The sequence below is a fragment of the Pogonomyrmex barbatus genome, unplaced genomic scaffold (genome assembly GCF_055798465.1).
Source record: "Pogonomyrmex barbatus isolate J1 unplaced genomic scaffold, ASM5579846v1 scaffold21, whole genome shotgun sequence".
Classification (NCBI taxonomy): Eukaryota; Metazoa; Arthropoda; class Insecta; order Hymenoptera; family Formicidae; genus Pogonomyrmex; species Pogonomyrmex barbatus.
This window is the reverse complement of record NW_028297118.1, coordinates 3,455,956-3,470,608: the sequence shown is the minus strand read 5'-3', so window position 1 is coordinate 3,470,608 and position 14,653 is coordinate 3,455,956. Positions and strand designations below refer to the sequence as shown.

Genomic DNA, 14,653 nt, shown 5'->3' with positions numbered 1-14,653 from the left:
ATAAATGCTGATGAGCTTATCCACTCTCGTGAGTCAAAGCAACAGCAAATGGGCGGGCAAATCTATTGTGGACTGAGACTAAAGTGGCGTCTATAATGAGATTTTAAAGTGTAAAACTTAAGAAATTGGCCAATCGATTTATAAAAGAATAATTGATTGTGGTTGGCCAATATCTTAAATCTTACGCCTTAAAATCTCATTGTAGATGCCGCTTAAGTTTTATTGTGTGTCATAGCCTTCACATTGCCGTGTAAACGATATGACAGCGAGCGTTTAGTTTTACTTTTCCGATGAGATTTGATGAGGTTTTGTGAGATCTTCAAAATTAATTCAAAATTAATGACATTAACCTGTCATTTCTGTTGAAAATTTCTGTTTAAAAAAGAAAAAGTAAGATACTTATAAGATATTTATATGTATCATATGATGATTCAACTTCTTTTCTATTTTGTATAATGTGTGTGTGTGTGTGTGTGTGTGTGTGTGTGTGTGTGTGTGTGTGTGTGTGTGTGTGTGTGTGTGTGTGTGTGTGTGTGTGTGTGTGTGTGTGTGTGTGTGTGTGTGTGTGTGTGTGTGTGTGTGTGTGTGTGTGTGTGTGTGTGTGTGTGTGTGTGTGTGTGTGTGTGTGTGTGTGTGTGTGTGTGTGTGTGTGTGTGTGTGTGTGTGTGTGTACACAAATGATATCTTTAAAAAAATATGGAGAGATATTGTAGAATATAAAAAAACAACATTTAGTTTCAATTGTATATCTATTTTACATATTAGGTAATGAAATAGTTTCTTCCATAACAATATCAATCAATAAAACACGCTCTATCCTGGATAATATTAGGAGTAAGATATATCCAATTATTAATGAAAAATACAATATGGCTTCAGCATCCAGCACAAGCGCACGTAGCCTGTTTATTGAGTCAAAGCTGAGATTAGCAGATAGAGTTCAAGTTAATGTTAATAATATTGCTTCACTTGCCAGGCAGATACAGCGAGGTTCCAAAAGTAACGAAGTAATTTCATTTTTTAAATTTATTTCTGAGATAATTGTTTAATAACATATTAAATTAATAATTCGGTCTTGTTTATAGATGTTAACACATGCAGCAAGAAATTTTGCACAACAGGAACATGGATTAGAAACAATGAAATCTGATTTGAAGAAGCTTGAGCTTATTGTTATTCATTTGAAGTATCAAATAGATACAATAGACAAAAGTCTGGTAATGTTGGAAGAAGTTACTGAACAAGTACGATCTATGCAACGATAACACACGATAAAACGCACACACATACCACACATACACACACACACACACACATACATATTTATTTCATGTGTATGTATAAGAATTGTCCATCATAAATTTATGGAATATGTGCATAAAAAATATAAATGTTACATTGTAGCATTAATTTTAAGAACATGTGTTTTCCTAAGTTTATGATATTTAATTTAGAAATAGTTTTTTTGTAACACTTTTATTTCAATTTTCCTTTTTAGTACAAGTTCTTGCGCAATAAAATATTTGCAATATTTGTAATTCCTGTGATATATGATTTATAAAAAAAAAAAAAGTATACTTGCGTTGCACATGTTATTTGTTAAAATTAATTCATATAACGTATAATTTAGTATATGTATATAGATAAATTATAAAATTGAAATGTGATTATTTTAACAATTGAATATTTATATTATTTCTGTATTTGTGCCCAAAATACAAAATGATAAAAAAAAATAGACTAAAGGAATTAAATAACACAATACATTGATTTCTCTTTTTATTCCAGACAATTAATCTTAAAAGTTAAAGTACTTATAAATAATAGGATATATTGTCAAACTCATACACAAATACAAATAGAGACTTTCTAAAATGTATACACAAAACAAATTTATTTCTTTTTTTATAGTAAAGATAACATATTTCAATAATAATTTTATAACTAAAACACTTCCAAATATAGTTTGAGGTTGATCTGGTTATCAGAAATCATTTTCATATCATATTAGAAAGATCTGTATATCAAATTCATCAAGGATAAAGAATATCATAGTGACCAGGACGATATAACAAGTGCACAGCTGGTATAGCACCTTCAGGAAAATCATGGGCAGTTACTTCAGTTCCTGCGCCTCTATCCATGTAACGAACTCTAACACCAGTTCCTAGGGCACTACTCATTGCTATGATGTGAATATGATCAGATTCCTTATACATTGGTTCAACTTCCTAAAGGGAAAAAAAAAGGGAATAAATATATATGAACATTCTAAAAAGATTACTGAAAGAATAATGATAGCTATAAACCTGATGGCAGAATTCCGAGATGGTGCGTTCTCCTTCAATAAAATGTTGATAGAAGTCAGCATCGCGTTGTAACTGGCCAGATGTAATTAATCTAAGATATACAACAACATAATCGGAATAACCTTGTTCATTAAACAATTTATGTAGTTCCATATGACTGGATTCTGTGTCACCGCCTACTTTATCTATGACTTCCATAAACTATAACAAAAATTTAAAATATAAATCAAAATCAAAATATAAATTCTTGTAACTTGTGTTATTATGCTAAAAATATATGTAACAGATAAAAACATGCCTTACCGTATCATGAAAATCTTCAACTGTAAATTGTGGAAAACCTAAAGCCACAAGGCTATCTTTGCTTTTTAAAGCTAGATCTCGAAACTTATTGTATTCTTCTTTATTCCCAATTAATTTTTCTAAATAAGCATAACTAAATGCTCTGAAGAAACAATTACCATCAGGTCTAGTTCTTCTAATATAAGAATATTTCTCAGCCAAAGTTTTTGCTTTTGAAAGATATACATCATCTTTCACATATTCTTCTTCTAAGCTCTTTAGTGGTTCTTTTTCACCAACTAATGCTATAGATTCTGAAATCTGAAATACAACAAATAATTACCCAAGAATGGACAGTTATAAGGGTTTTATATCTTTCTTTAACAAACATTTTTATATAATTACTAGTAAAAATTAATATTAAAATAAAATGTATATCATTAAAATAGAGAAAGCAGCAATTGATATCACTAATGAAACAATTTAAATATCGATTAAACGCAGCTCAATGAATAACAAGTTGTAAATTAATATTCGAATAATTTTCCTTATTGAAATTCATAAAAACAAAAAAAACGAAACTTTAAGAAGATAATAAAATTAATTTAATATGTAAATTTTATTTTTAATTAGACAAATTAAACAAAATTTATATATTCTTTAAAGATACACTTTAAACATGACACGAATAGCATATTAACCTCCTTCTCGATACGTCTTTGTTGTTGGAGTATCAACTCGTCTTGATTGACATCTGCAATAAAAATTAGAATAATAAATTATTCGGCATGATTTCTCAATCATAAATTATGCTAAGAAACCTGTGTTTTCTATGGGTTGTTCCTTAAGCGAATTATTTTCCATATTTCTGAAAACTTTATCAAATTTCACGAGAATTGTCAAATTATCAATAGTAAACAAAAGCTCGACATTCCCATGTGATGTTAAAAGATGTGTTGTGTTTTATGCCTTTGCTGTTATGTTTTATGCTTTTGTATTGGCAGCATTATTGAACAAATTCAGATATTCAGTCCATTTAACGCTACAATGTTTCGAAGCATTTGATTGATCAATCAGAACAAAGAATTCTACCGATTGACCAATTATAAGACACTTTGAAGCATTTATAGTACCAAGACTGCGTATTCGATATTCACTGCCAATACTGAAAATATATAATTCAGGTCACGTATATTATAGATTTTCATTACTGTCAGTGAATTGCGAAACGCAACCAAGTAGACTGCAACCTAAGCTTTAGATAGTTTACATGATGTATAAGGACCTATTCAGACAAACTTACATAGCAGCATAATGCCTTGTGTCCATGCTAGAAATCGATCCGAGATCTCGGATGGAAAAAAAATTGACCAATGGCGTTTAAATAATTCGGCCAACTAACTAACTGCGATTGGATAATTCTCTTTTCATCCGAGATCTCGGACCAATTTCTAGCATCGTGGACACAAGGCCGTTTGAACCATATATATAGAACTAAAAAGATGGGGCATAAATATATTAGTAGATAGAACATGCAGCAAAATTTCTTTGATTTTTATCTTGATAAATCTGGAAAGAGAAAAGTAAATGCATGGGGGAGCATTCTGTGATCACGTTGCAATTGGACATAACAACTTAAGCGACCGATGTTCAAGATTATTCACTGGATCAACCAATCAAAAAAGTTTATTTTACTAATAGACAACGTGAACAATCAGGTGCCATTCTGCAGCATAAATTGCGTTAACGTAACTTGCGATCCAATCAAATCGTTTCAATTACTCTACACAAAGATATTCTTTCACCTAGCTCTTATTAGACCATGTAAAGCCAGCGGCACACGATGCTTTTTTTCCTGCTGATTTGCTAGCTGGATTGCGTGCTCGTTGAGCTCTTGTCTCTGATTGGTATATTTTTCTGGATTTAAAAAAATATATCAATCGAAGACAAGAGTTCAACAAGCACTCGAATCCAGCTAGCAAACTAGCAAGAAAAAAAGCATCGTGTGCCGCTGGCTTAATAGACGAATTGGTTAGGTGCCAGTCTCAAGCTGATTAATTTGAGTAGCTAATTAAATTTAAGAGTTGCCAAGTAAAAACTTATCATCTTTAATCTAATTTAATATATATATTCATATAAAATACTCAAAATTGTAAGTGTATTATATTTATATTTTAAAATATTATTTTTTTTATTATTATCTACACTTATTTACTCCATATCATAAATAGGTTAGAAATTAAGACAAATTTTGATGTCTTAATGCTATTAGCAATTTTGATAATAAATTAAGCTGGATTTTCATGCAGATATCGGCGCTTTAACACAGAGCGCTAATTGGTGAATAGTAAGTACTATTTACTCTCACCACTCATTTTTCACCAATTAGCGCTCTGTGTTAAAGCGCCCGTGTCTGCATGAGGATCCAGCCTTAATCGACAAATCACATTAAGGTGTGCTTCGATCTTAGTCTTAACTTTAAGTCCCGGTCTACAATAGATGATTTAAGCCATAAGAAATGGACGAATCATAGTCAAAGAACAGGAGAATAATCGACTATTATTGATTAATTTCTTATAGCTAAAACTATTTTACATGAAAAAAATTTAATTAAAAAAATTAGTTTTAAGTAAATTGACCAACCAAAGTTTGTCTATTCCACTTACGATATTCAACTTACGGCTTAAATCACCTATCGTAGATCGGGATTAAAAGTTGAAAATGAAGTCGAATGAATTTAATAAATTTTTTTCACTTAAAATAGTCTCAATCTTAGGCCAGGCGCACACATTTCTGCATAATGCATAAGAAAATGAAGTAATCATAATTCTCCATTTTTACATCGATAATGAAAATGAAACTCTGATTGGTTGATTCTCTTATGCATTATGCGTTATGCCTTATGCAAAAGCGTGTGTCTCGGTCCTTAGCTCTCTGTTTTCACTTCACATGACTATTCTGATCATCAGCTGATCATTGTTAATAAATGAAAAAGCAAGAATGAATATAAGAATACTAAGTATTCCACTTGTGCAATATTTACACAGTATACTCAACATTGGGGACTTATTAATAGATCATAATAAAAAAAAATTGAATAATTTTATTAGCTTTCTTCGATTGTTAATAAAATTAATTGTTAAATAGATCATTGTATTTCTGGATGTAATAAATAAGTATACTATTTATCAAGTACAAAATATAGATTTTTGAAAATCTAAAGAACTTCTTATAATGCCAGTTTATATTAGAAAACATTTATAAAACAATGCATTAAAAAGTGATGTTAGTTCAAAGGCTTATATTAAGAGATTATAGAATTAGCTTGTTATGAAATATTTTTCAATTATTTGCATATTACCACTTTAGTGGTGCATCCTTGATATTTAATTCGAATATAATCTTAAAAAGAAAGCATAATTTCTAACTAAATTGTATATTCTATTAATTCAATAAATGGGTCACTAATAAATAAATCATTAAATAAATGACTTACATAATTATAGATAGTAATTTCAGTATTTTAAAAATTTGCTACGAATTTAATTTCTATATAGTTTGTAAAACCATTACTGCATCAATTATTCTTTGTAATTCGCCTTCACTATTCGTTAATTTTTCTTTGTTATTTTTTTGAACATCAAGGGGTACCTTTATATCATAATTAGGTATAGCTAAATCCTGTTTCAACTTTTGTATAATCTCAAGCAGCTGTTCTTCCTTTTTTTGTAGCTTTTCTAATTCTTTCTTTGGATCAATTAAACCCTACATAAAATATATTTATATTTTAATATGTGACTGTATATAACAAAAAGTAAAAATAGATATGTGTATATTAATTACCTTCAGTAATAGATATACTTGAACTTTATCAGTTATGGTGATAATAGCACATCCTATAGGTGGTTTCTCCATATTAAGAATAGAATATGCAAGAGTTTCTATGAATACTTTATATTGGACAATCATTTCCTTTAAAGCTGGATCGCAACACACAATATACGCTTCTGTTTTCATTTTATTAGGTAAATTGTAAGTCGCGCGAGCGGATCGTATATTCTTAATTATTTTTTGCGCAAATTCAATGTCCTTTTCAATTTCTTGATTTCTCCAACAACACTAAAATACATTACATGAATTACATTAGTGTTGCAATCATGGATACTTTAATCACAATTTATTATCAAAATTATAAGAATATCATAATAACTTACTTCTTTACCATCTGGATATGGACTAACACATATACTTGGATATATTAGATTTTTACGAGGTAACCGTTGATAAAGCTCTTCTGTTATAAATGGCATAAATGGACTCAATAAACGCAATCCTATATCCAGCGTGATTAATAATACTTTTTGAGCCGCTAATTTAGCCATGTTATTTTTACTTTGAAATATTGGTTTGAGATATTCCTAGAATGAAAATTGTTGTGTGTGAAATATTTACTTTTCTATCTTAAAATATATAACATATATTAAAAAATTATTACTAACCAAGTAAATATCACATAAGTCATATAACCATAAATTATAACAGGTAGAAGTAGCTAATGCAAAGTCATATTGTTCTATCGCTTTGTTACAAGTTATAGCAGCGTAACTAGTTCGTGATAACATCCACAAATCTATATTTGTTTCCTTTCCAGTTAGCTATAACATTAATAATTGATTATGAACAAAGAAGTAAAGTTGTTTTTTTTAAATTATAAATAAATGTTACTTATAAAATGTCTCATAATTTGTGGATTGCCTCTAGTGGCAAGTAAGTCAAATTGAACAGAAAAATCCTCTATCATTTTGCAATTTTCGTAATTAATGAAAAAATAATAAGGTCTGTTCTTTTCAGCTGAACTAAAAAAACTAGTTCAGAGTTTATCTTTCTTCTTCCAGTATAAAGAAAGAAAGAAGGATAAATTGTAAAGTAGGACAACCAATTCAGCCAAAAAGATCTAATCTATAGATATCCGAAAATAAGTATGCATCAGCGTGAAAATAGCCCAACATTAGGCGCAGTCATTATTGGCTAGAAGGCAAAATGGCGATAAAATGATTTGAAAATGTGTTTCGCTAATGACAATAGCAACTACAGATACTGTACAATATTAGATTGTCTCTTTCCTGTATCTTGCAATGGCTCTTGCCGCATATTTATTTGCAAATCTTAATTTTTCATTAATTATTGCAAAAAGAATCGCGAAAATAATAAAGAACTTAGTCATTTGCTTATTTTATTTGCTTATAAGAGATGAATTATAAGTATATATCCTGTATACTAATACTTTAGAGATAATACTTTACCTCAAATGTGTCATCATTATTTTCTTGACATTTATATGCAAATTTTGGTATTATTTTATTTTGTTCTGCACAAAAAGTGGCCTTTTCTTCATCTGTAAATGTTGCGAGATGATTATACCAACGTTTAATATGCAAATGATTTGCAAAGTCAATGCTTAATTCCTTTAATGATTGGTGAACCATCGCGTCAAGTTGTGAAGGTGTGTAACCATTGAGATATGGATAATCTGCTAAGTAATTATTCAGTGCTTCCTGTACGCATAATTCATTCAAAGCCCACTGATACCATTTGCCATCTCCAATCACGTTAATACAATTAGCATTATATTTCTGGTATCAAAAAATTTAAGTTATATAATTAAATCTTTAAAATAAAAAAATGAATGATATAAAATTAAAATTTACCATATTATTTATATCATATTTAAATTGAGTGAGTGCAAATTTTGTAGCATTCCATATTTTGTTACAAAAAAATCTATATCCTTGTACACGAAGTATATCAAGATTTATATCTCGTCCTTGAGTAGTATAAGCACAGAGAGCAAATCGCAAAGCATCTGTTCCACATTCTGGAATGCCTTGTGGATAATCACGCTTTTGACCTTCCCAAGCTCTTTCCAATTCTTTTGAATCTAAATTCGAATCTAACAGTTGTTTTTGGAGATCCTGGAAAAAACTTTTGATTTAAAAATATCACAAAAAATATAAAATTATTCATACATACTTCTAAAGATATTCCTTTAATTACATCCATAGGATCTATTACATTTCCCAAAGATTTACTCATTTTTCTTCCGTGTGCATCTCTCACCATTGCATGTAGGTATACTTCCCTTTACAAAAAAAAAAAAATTCAATACTTTTATAAAAGATATATATTTTATTTCTTTAAATTCAGAAAACGCTATGGATAATAATAAATGCATTTGTAACATACTTGAAGGGCAACTGTCCTAATAACTTTTGGCCCATAAAAACCATTTTGGCAACCCAAAAGAAAAGTATATCATGGCCAGTTTCTAATAAAGTACCTGGATAAAATACCTTGAGTTCAGGAGTCTGAAAAACGTGCCCTAATATAAAAACTATGTTTTTTATTTTTTATTTTATAAACTTAATAATTTTATTTCTTAAACAATTTAATATACAATATACATACTTCATCAGGCCAACCAAAAATGGAAAATGGAAAAAGAGCAGAAGAGAACCAAGTATCTAATACATCAGGATCTTGCTCTGCAATAATATCTTTTACGTTAACATCCAATTTCCTGGCTGCTTTTTCTTTGGCCTCAATTTCAGAATGTGCACTCACCCAATATTCATTTATCTACATGACATTTTTAACTCATTATATATAAAACTATGTATTCCGATCATTTGATTATAAAAAAAGTTATAATCTCTAAATTATTTATCGGAAAAAAATTATAAAATTATAATATAAAAAAATTACCTGTTCAGTGTTCATGTATGAACTAATAAACTTAATTGCATAGGCAGGAATGCGATGACCCCACCAGAGTTGTCGCGAAATGCACCAATCTCTGATACCATCCATCCAAATATACCAAGTTTTCTTAAATTGTTCTGGAATAATTTTCAATTCACCCGTACTTACTGCTTCTCTGGCTTTAGCAGCCATTTCGTCACATTTGACATACCTATATGTGCAAGAATATATCAGATGTTTCTTAAAAAAACATTTGACAAATATAACAATAGATGCGATACATTTATTTACCATTGTGGCTTTATAAGAGGTTCAACAACATCCTTCGATCGACTACATATGGGTATTACCATTGCATGATCTTTTATATCAATTAATAGATTTCTTTTTTTCATTTCTTTAATAATAGCCACTCGGGCTTCAAACCTTTTCATTCCCTGTAATTAATATTTAACTTATGTACATTTATTTCGATTTGTTTAATTTCAGATCTGATCTCAAAACCTGATCAAAATAATAACTCAATAAAATTTTCTCTATAATTATTTACACAAGAATAAATATATCATACTGTAAATTCTCCATAGTCTCCAATAACATTTCCATTATCGTCAAAAATATTGATAAATGATAAATTGTGCCTTTTTCCAACTTCATAATCATTCGGATCATGGGCTGGCGTAATCTTGACAACACCTAAAAAAATAGTTTTGTTATCCTTGACTTGCTTGCATGATACTATGTTACTTTCACAATAGCTTTTAATCATAGCTCTTGCTGATTTATCAAATTACTTAGTGCAAATCAGTCAACCTGATAATTAAAAATAATACCGTTTATATTGAGATTTTCACTATTTTTTTCAAAATTGTTGTGATTATCATGATATCATGATCCATTATCAATCTTTCTTAAATACCAGTGCGTTTTATTTTATTTATTTAAATGCATTAACATTTGACGATTTTGTAACATTAAATAGAGGATACTTATAAAATTACTATCAGAAGACGAACATAAATAATTTATGCTCCAAAATTTCTGATTTACACTATTATGATTTTAAGTCCACCATTTATTTACCAGTGCCAAATTCCATGTCGACAAATTCATCAGCTATAATGGGTATATGCCTGTTGCAAAAGGGATGCTGCACATATTTTCCAATATATTGCATATATCTACTATCTTTTGGATGTACTGCAATAGCAGTATCTCCCAACATAGTTTCAATACGAGTGGTTGCTACAATTATTTTATCTTTGGAATTGAAAAGTTGATAAGCAAAAGATATCAAAACACCAAATTCTACTTTCTTTTCATAGCCAGGTATAGAAAGCAGAGTCCGACCATTTAATTCCATTTTATCAACCTTATTTAAATAAATATATTTTCAATATGAATTTTCAAATTAATTTTATTAATTTATATTTTAATGTATATTTGTTAAATTGTATATATGTACACGCGCGCACGCACACGCACACGCACACACACATCACCACATACACACACATTATACTCACTTCAATATCAGAAATCGCACTTTTCAAAGCACATGACCAATTTACTAAACGATTGCTGCGATAGATAATACCTTCATCATGTAAGCGTATAAATGCTTCTGTTACCGCTTTACATAATTTAGAATCCATTGTAAAACAAGCACGGCTCCAATCAAAGGAACCACCAATTTTCCTCAATTGCGAATAAATTCTATCGCCTTTTCTGCAAAATATTTCGAAATAGGTAACCTAATTAAATATTATATATCACATTATGTTTTTTTCATATAATTATATAAGTTGTTTGACATCTCATTTATAATTTTATATTTACTCATGCTTCCACTGCCATATTCTTTTTATAAATTCTTCTCTACCAATATCATGACGAGATTTCTTTTCTTCCTTCCAGAGTTTTTTTTCTACAACCACTTGAGTGGCAATACCTGCATGATCACAACCTGGATTCCAGAGTGTTGTACGGCCTTTCATACGATTCCTAAATAAATATAATCATAAACAATATTTATATATATAGTTAAAAATATCATAATTCTTTTCAAAATGTCAGCTTATGTTTTAGATTTATACAATATTTATACCATCTGGTAATAGCATCTTCTACAGCATTAGTTAAAGCGTGTCCAAGATGCAAAGAACCAGTTACATTCGGTGGTGGTATTATCATTATAAATTTTCCTTTTGAATTTTCCTCTAATATATCTTTCCTCTAAAAATAGGATTTTTATGTGTATACAAATACATATGTATTTTAATATAATTATGTATATTTAAATTTTTATGTTTTATATTTTCAATTTACATACTCCATATTCTGGTTTGAAAAAACCTTCCTTTTCCCACCAAGCATACCATGCAGCTTCTACATATTGTGGGCTATATGTATCTGGCATTGGGCATGTGATATCCTTCTTTTCTCCAGGTGGTGTATCAATAGTATACAAAATTAATTTAGTATCTTTCTTATTATCATTTTTCTAAAATATATTAATAAAATTAAATTCTATATATTATGCAAATTATAACATGCAAAGTATATCTTTCTCTACTTTATAACTATTGTATAAATTAATACTTCTTTTAATATTTATCATCAATAAAACATATAAGAACATTTATTTTCACGAAATAAACATTATATAAATATTTATAAATATAAAAATCAAAAATTATAAAAATATCAATATCTAAATTTTTGAAATAATTATTAACTAATTATTCAAATATAAGTATTTGCATATCTTAATAGTTCAAATCTTGAAAAGTTAAATGAATAAATTTGTAAAATTAGACCTAAATTACACAAAAAATTAAGCAAAATTAAGCTAATTATAAGGAATAATATATTTTGTTATGATACAAACTTTGTCAAAATTAAATGTTTTTTATATATTTGTGTTATATGTAATGTTATATAAATCTGTTAGATCAATATATCATATATATATGCATATATAGATACATATGTATATACGTACACATATATATATGTTTCAACGTGTACAATTTGTTTTAACTATTTCTTATATTTCTATTATATTTTTATTATACTTGAATAATGCCATAAATGTTACACATGAAGTAACATACTTAATTTGACCAAACTAAATTATTCAATAATTATACGTTTCATGTATAATATGTCTTATATGTTTCAAAAGTTATATGTTATCAAGAACATATAATCCAACATTTCTTATATCTTGTCTCAATATGAAAAGGTCATAAATTATAAATTATTTTAAACAACCTAGTTATTTTGCTTTAAAATTTAAAAGAGAAAAAAGTAAATATATAAAATTAAATCAATAATTACTGAAATAAATAATAAAAAGGCTTAAATTTCTAAAAATGAAAAATCTATATAATACTTACTACTTATAAATGCTATAAAACATAAATATTTCTGCATTATCAAGAAACAATCTGTTTTATATTGTATATAAATGATTATTGTAACATGAAAATAAAATGTATGTATAATTCTTCTTATAACTTTTTAACTTCTTTTTAATTGTAAAAAAAAATGGTTAAATTTACTTTATTAGTCACTTCATAGAATGGCTAGATGAATTGCTTATAGCAACGATTATTAGACTATTTGATATCTAATTATCAAACAATCATCTAATATAATAAATATAATAAATATATTTGTCTGTATTATGTACCCCCTTAATAGTAATTTTTATTTAAAACATTTGTTGATAAAACAAATAGCTTATGAATAACATAGATGATAACATGATTAAGTGAGATAATCATCTTGTATAAATGTATGTATAAATAATTGCTACAAATGATAATACAATTCTGTAATTTTGTAGAACACAGCAATCATATATATAAAAAATGTTTCATACTTTATGATACTTTATAAGTGAAAATTAATGTAGTATATATTAAAATTAGTATATATTAAAATTTTTAGAAAACAGAAAGATTAATGAATATTTTTATTTTGCGTCAATGCAGAGTGTTTAAAATCAAAAAATTGAAAAAAATTCTAGTCAATTTCAGTCAATTTAATCTTTAATTTTTGTAGTAAACTTTGATGTAAATCGATAAATTTGCTGTGTTCTAAATATTAAGATTTGAATGAGATAAATTTAAAGTTGAACATTCAGACCAGACAATTAATCAAATAAATTTTTAACCTAACTCTGCCAGAATAAACACACTTAAACGCAGTATTCGCAGATTTAATTAGAATAATGTAGACAAGACAAGGCTGATTCGCGAACAATTAGTGCTAGATTTATGTGAAAGCTATTTAATGAAGTTCCATATGGGTAATAAAGATATCGATATTCTTTGCATACTCTTTATCAAATTTAAGTATTTAACATCGGCCTAAACTTACTTCTGTTTTTTCTTTTACATTCCCCGGCTTTTCGGTCTCCCTTTTCTCCTGCTTTTGTTTAAATTTCTCCAATTTGGCCAATTTCTTGGCCTCCTTTTGCAACTGCTTGGCTGTTTTCGGCGGATCATTTTCTACAGTCGCGGTCGCCGCGTCATTTTTAGAATTGACCATTTTCTTATTTTTTTTTCTTTTACGAGAAATTTTTATACATTTATTTGCTATTTTACACTCAACCAACTTACGAAATGGAGACACGGCAAATGCAACAACGATACAGTTAACTATGACATCTAAATGCAACGATACCTAAAATGATTTGCGGCTAATTTGTAGCCAGTGTTGCAAGATTTGTGGATAATTTCACATTGAGATCTCAGTGCGCAAGTATCTTCTTAGTGAGCTAGTGAATATATCACAAGCACGTGTCGTACTTGGCAAGTGATTGGCAGCAATCACGACTGCGTTCGAAAAGCTTGCTATTTAGCGCTATTCGGGAAATCAATTGGTCAGAGATCTTAGAACTAGATATGTCTTCTGAGAGTCGAGTGTGTATCTTCAAATGAGGTGGAAATGATAAGGGGGGGTGCTTTCCATTTAGCGACACAAGTCGACACAAGTCTGAGTTATATCTTTCTTGGCTTTTAATGATTAACAAGGACAAAATGATACTTGTGTCGACTTGTGTCACTGAATGGAAAGCATCCAAAAGTGAGGAAATTCACTAGAGTATCTGCAACTTCCTATGTCGAAAGCTAGTAAATTTCCTCACTTTTCACCTTGTAATTTTCACCTTGCTTCAAGTACACAATTGACTTCCTGGGAATCAATTGTGTATCTTGAAGCAAGGTAAAAATTACAAAAATGAGGAAATTCAGATATTCTAGAATATCTATAACTTCATACGTCGAAAGCTA

At 28.6% G+C, this 14,653-nt stretch overlaps 3 protein-coding genes across 3 annotated transcripts; 1 reads left to right on the top strand and 2 right to left on the bottom strand.

Annotated features, from left to right (window-relative positions):
- The first annotated feature begins 7 nt into the window (after nt 1–7).
- On the top strand, nt 8–1,762 carry BORCS7 (BLOC-1 related complex subunit 7). The gene is made up of 3 exons (XM_089078186.1): nt 8–390; nt 766–1,007; nt 1,086–1,762. The coding sequence occupies exons 2-3, from the start codon at nt 870–872 to the stop codon at nt 1,263–1,265; spliced, it is 318 nt and encodes a 105-aa protein (XP_088934312.1). The 5' UTR covers nt 8–390; nt 766–869; the 3' UTR covers nt 1,266–1,762.
- Nucleotides 1,763–1,866: 104 nt separating this feature from the next.
- LOC105431289 (ubiquitin thioesterase otubain-like) lies at nt 1,867–3,772 on the bottom strand. The gene is made up of 5 exons (XM_011645379.3): nt 3,413–3,772; nt 3,293–3,345; nt 2,613–2,912; nt 2,310–2,510; nt 1,867–2,231 (listed from the first exon to the last, which is right to left on the bottom strand). Exons 1-5 carry the CDS (start codon nt 3,453–3,455, stop codon nt 2,034–2,036), a joined length of 795 nt encoding a protein of 264 aa, XP_011643681.1. The 5' UTR covers nt 3,456–3,772; the 3' UTR covers nt 1,867–2,033.
- Nucleotides 3,773–5,674: 1,902 nt separating this feature from the next.
- Nucleotides 5,675–14,151, bottom strand: ValRS (Valyl-tRNA synthetase). Its single transcript, XM_011645378.3, has 18 exons — nt 13,740–14,151; nt 11,683–11,853; nt 11,458–11,585; nt 11,190–11,354; nt 10,877–11,078; nt 10,434–10,722; nt 9,922–10,046; nt 9,642–9,787; nt 9,354–9,561; nt 9,057–9,227; nt 8,835–8,956; nt 8,622–8,730; nt 8,300–8,563; nt 7,895–8,224; nt 7,091–7,246; nt 6,806–7,009; nt 6,435–6,710; nt 5,675–6,356 (listed from the first exon to the last, which is right to left on the bottom strand). Exons 1-18 carry the CDS (start codon nt 13,908–13,910, stop codon nt 6,141–6,143), a joined length of 3,453 nt encoding a protein of 1,150 aa, XP_011643680.2. The 5' UTR covers nt 13,911–14,151; the 3' UTR covers nt 5,675–6,140.
- Nucleotides 14,152–14,653: the final 502 nt, after the last annotated feature.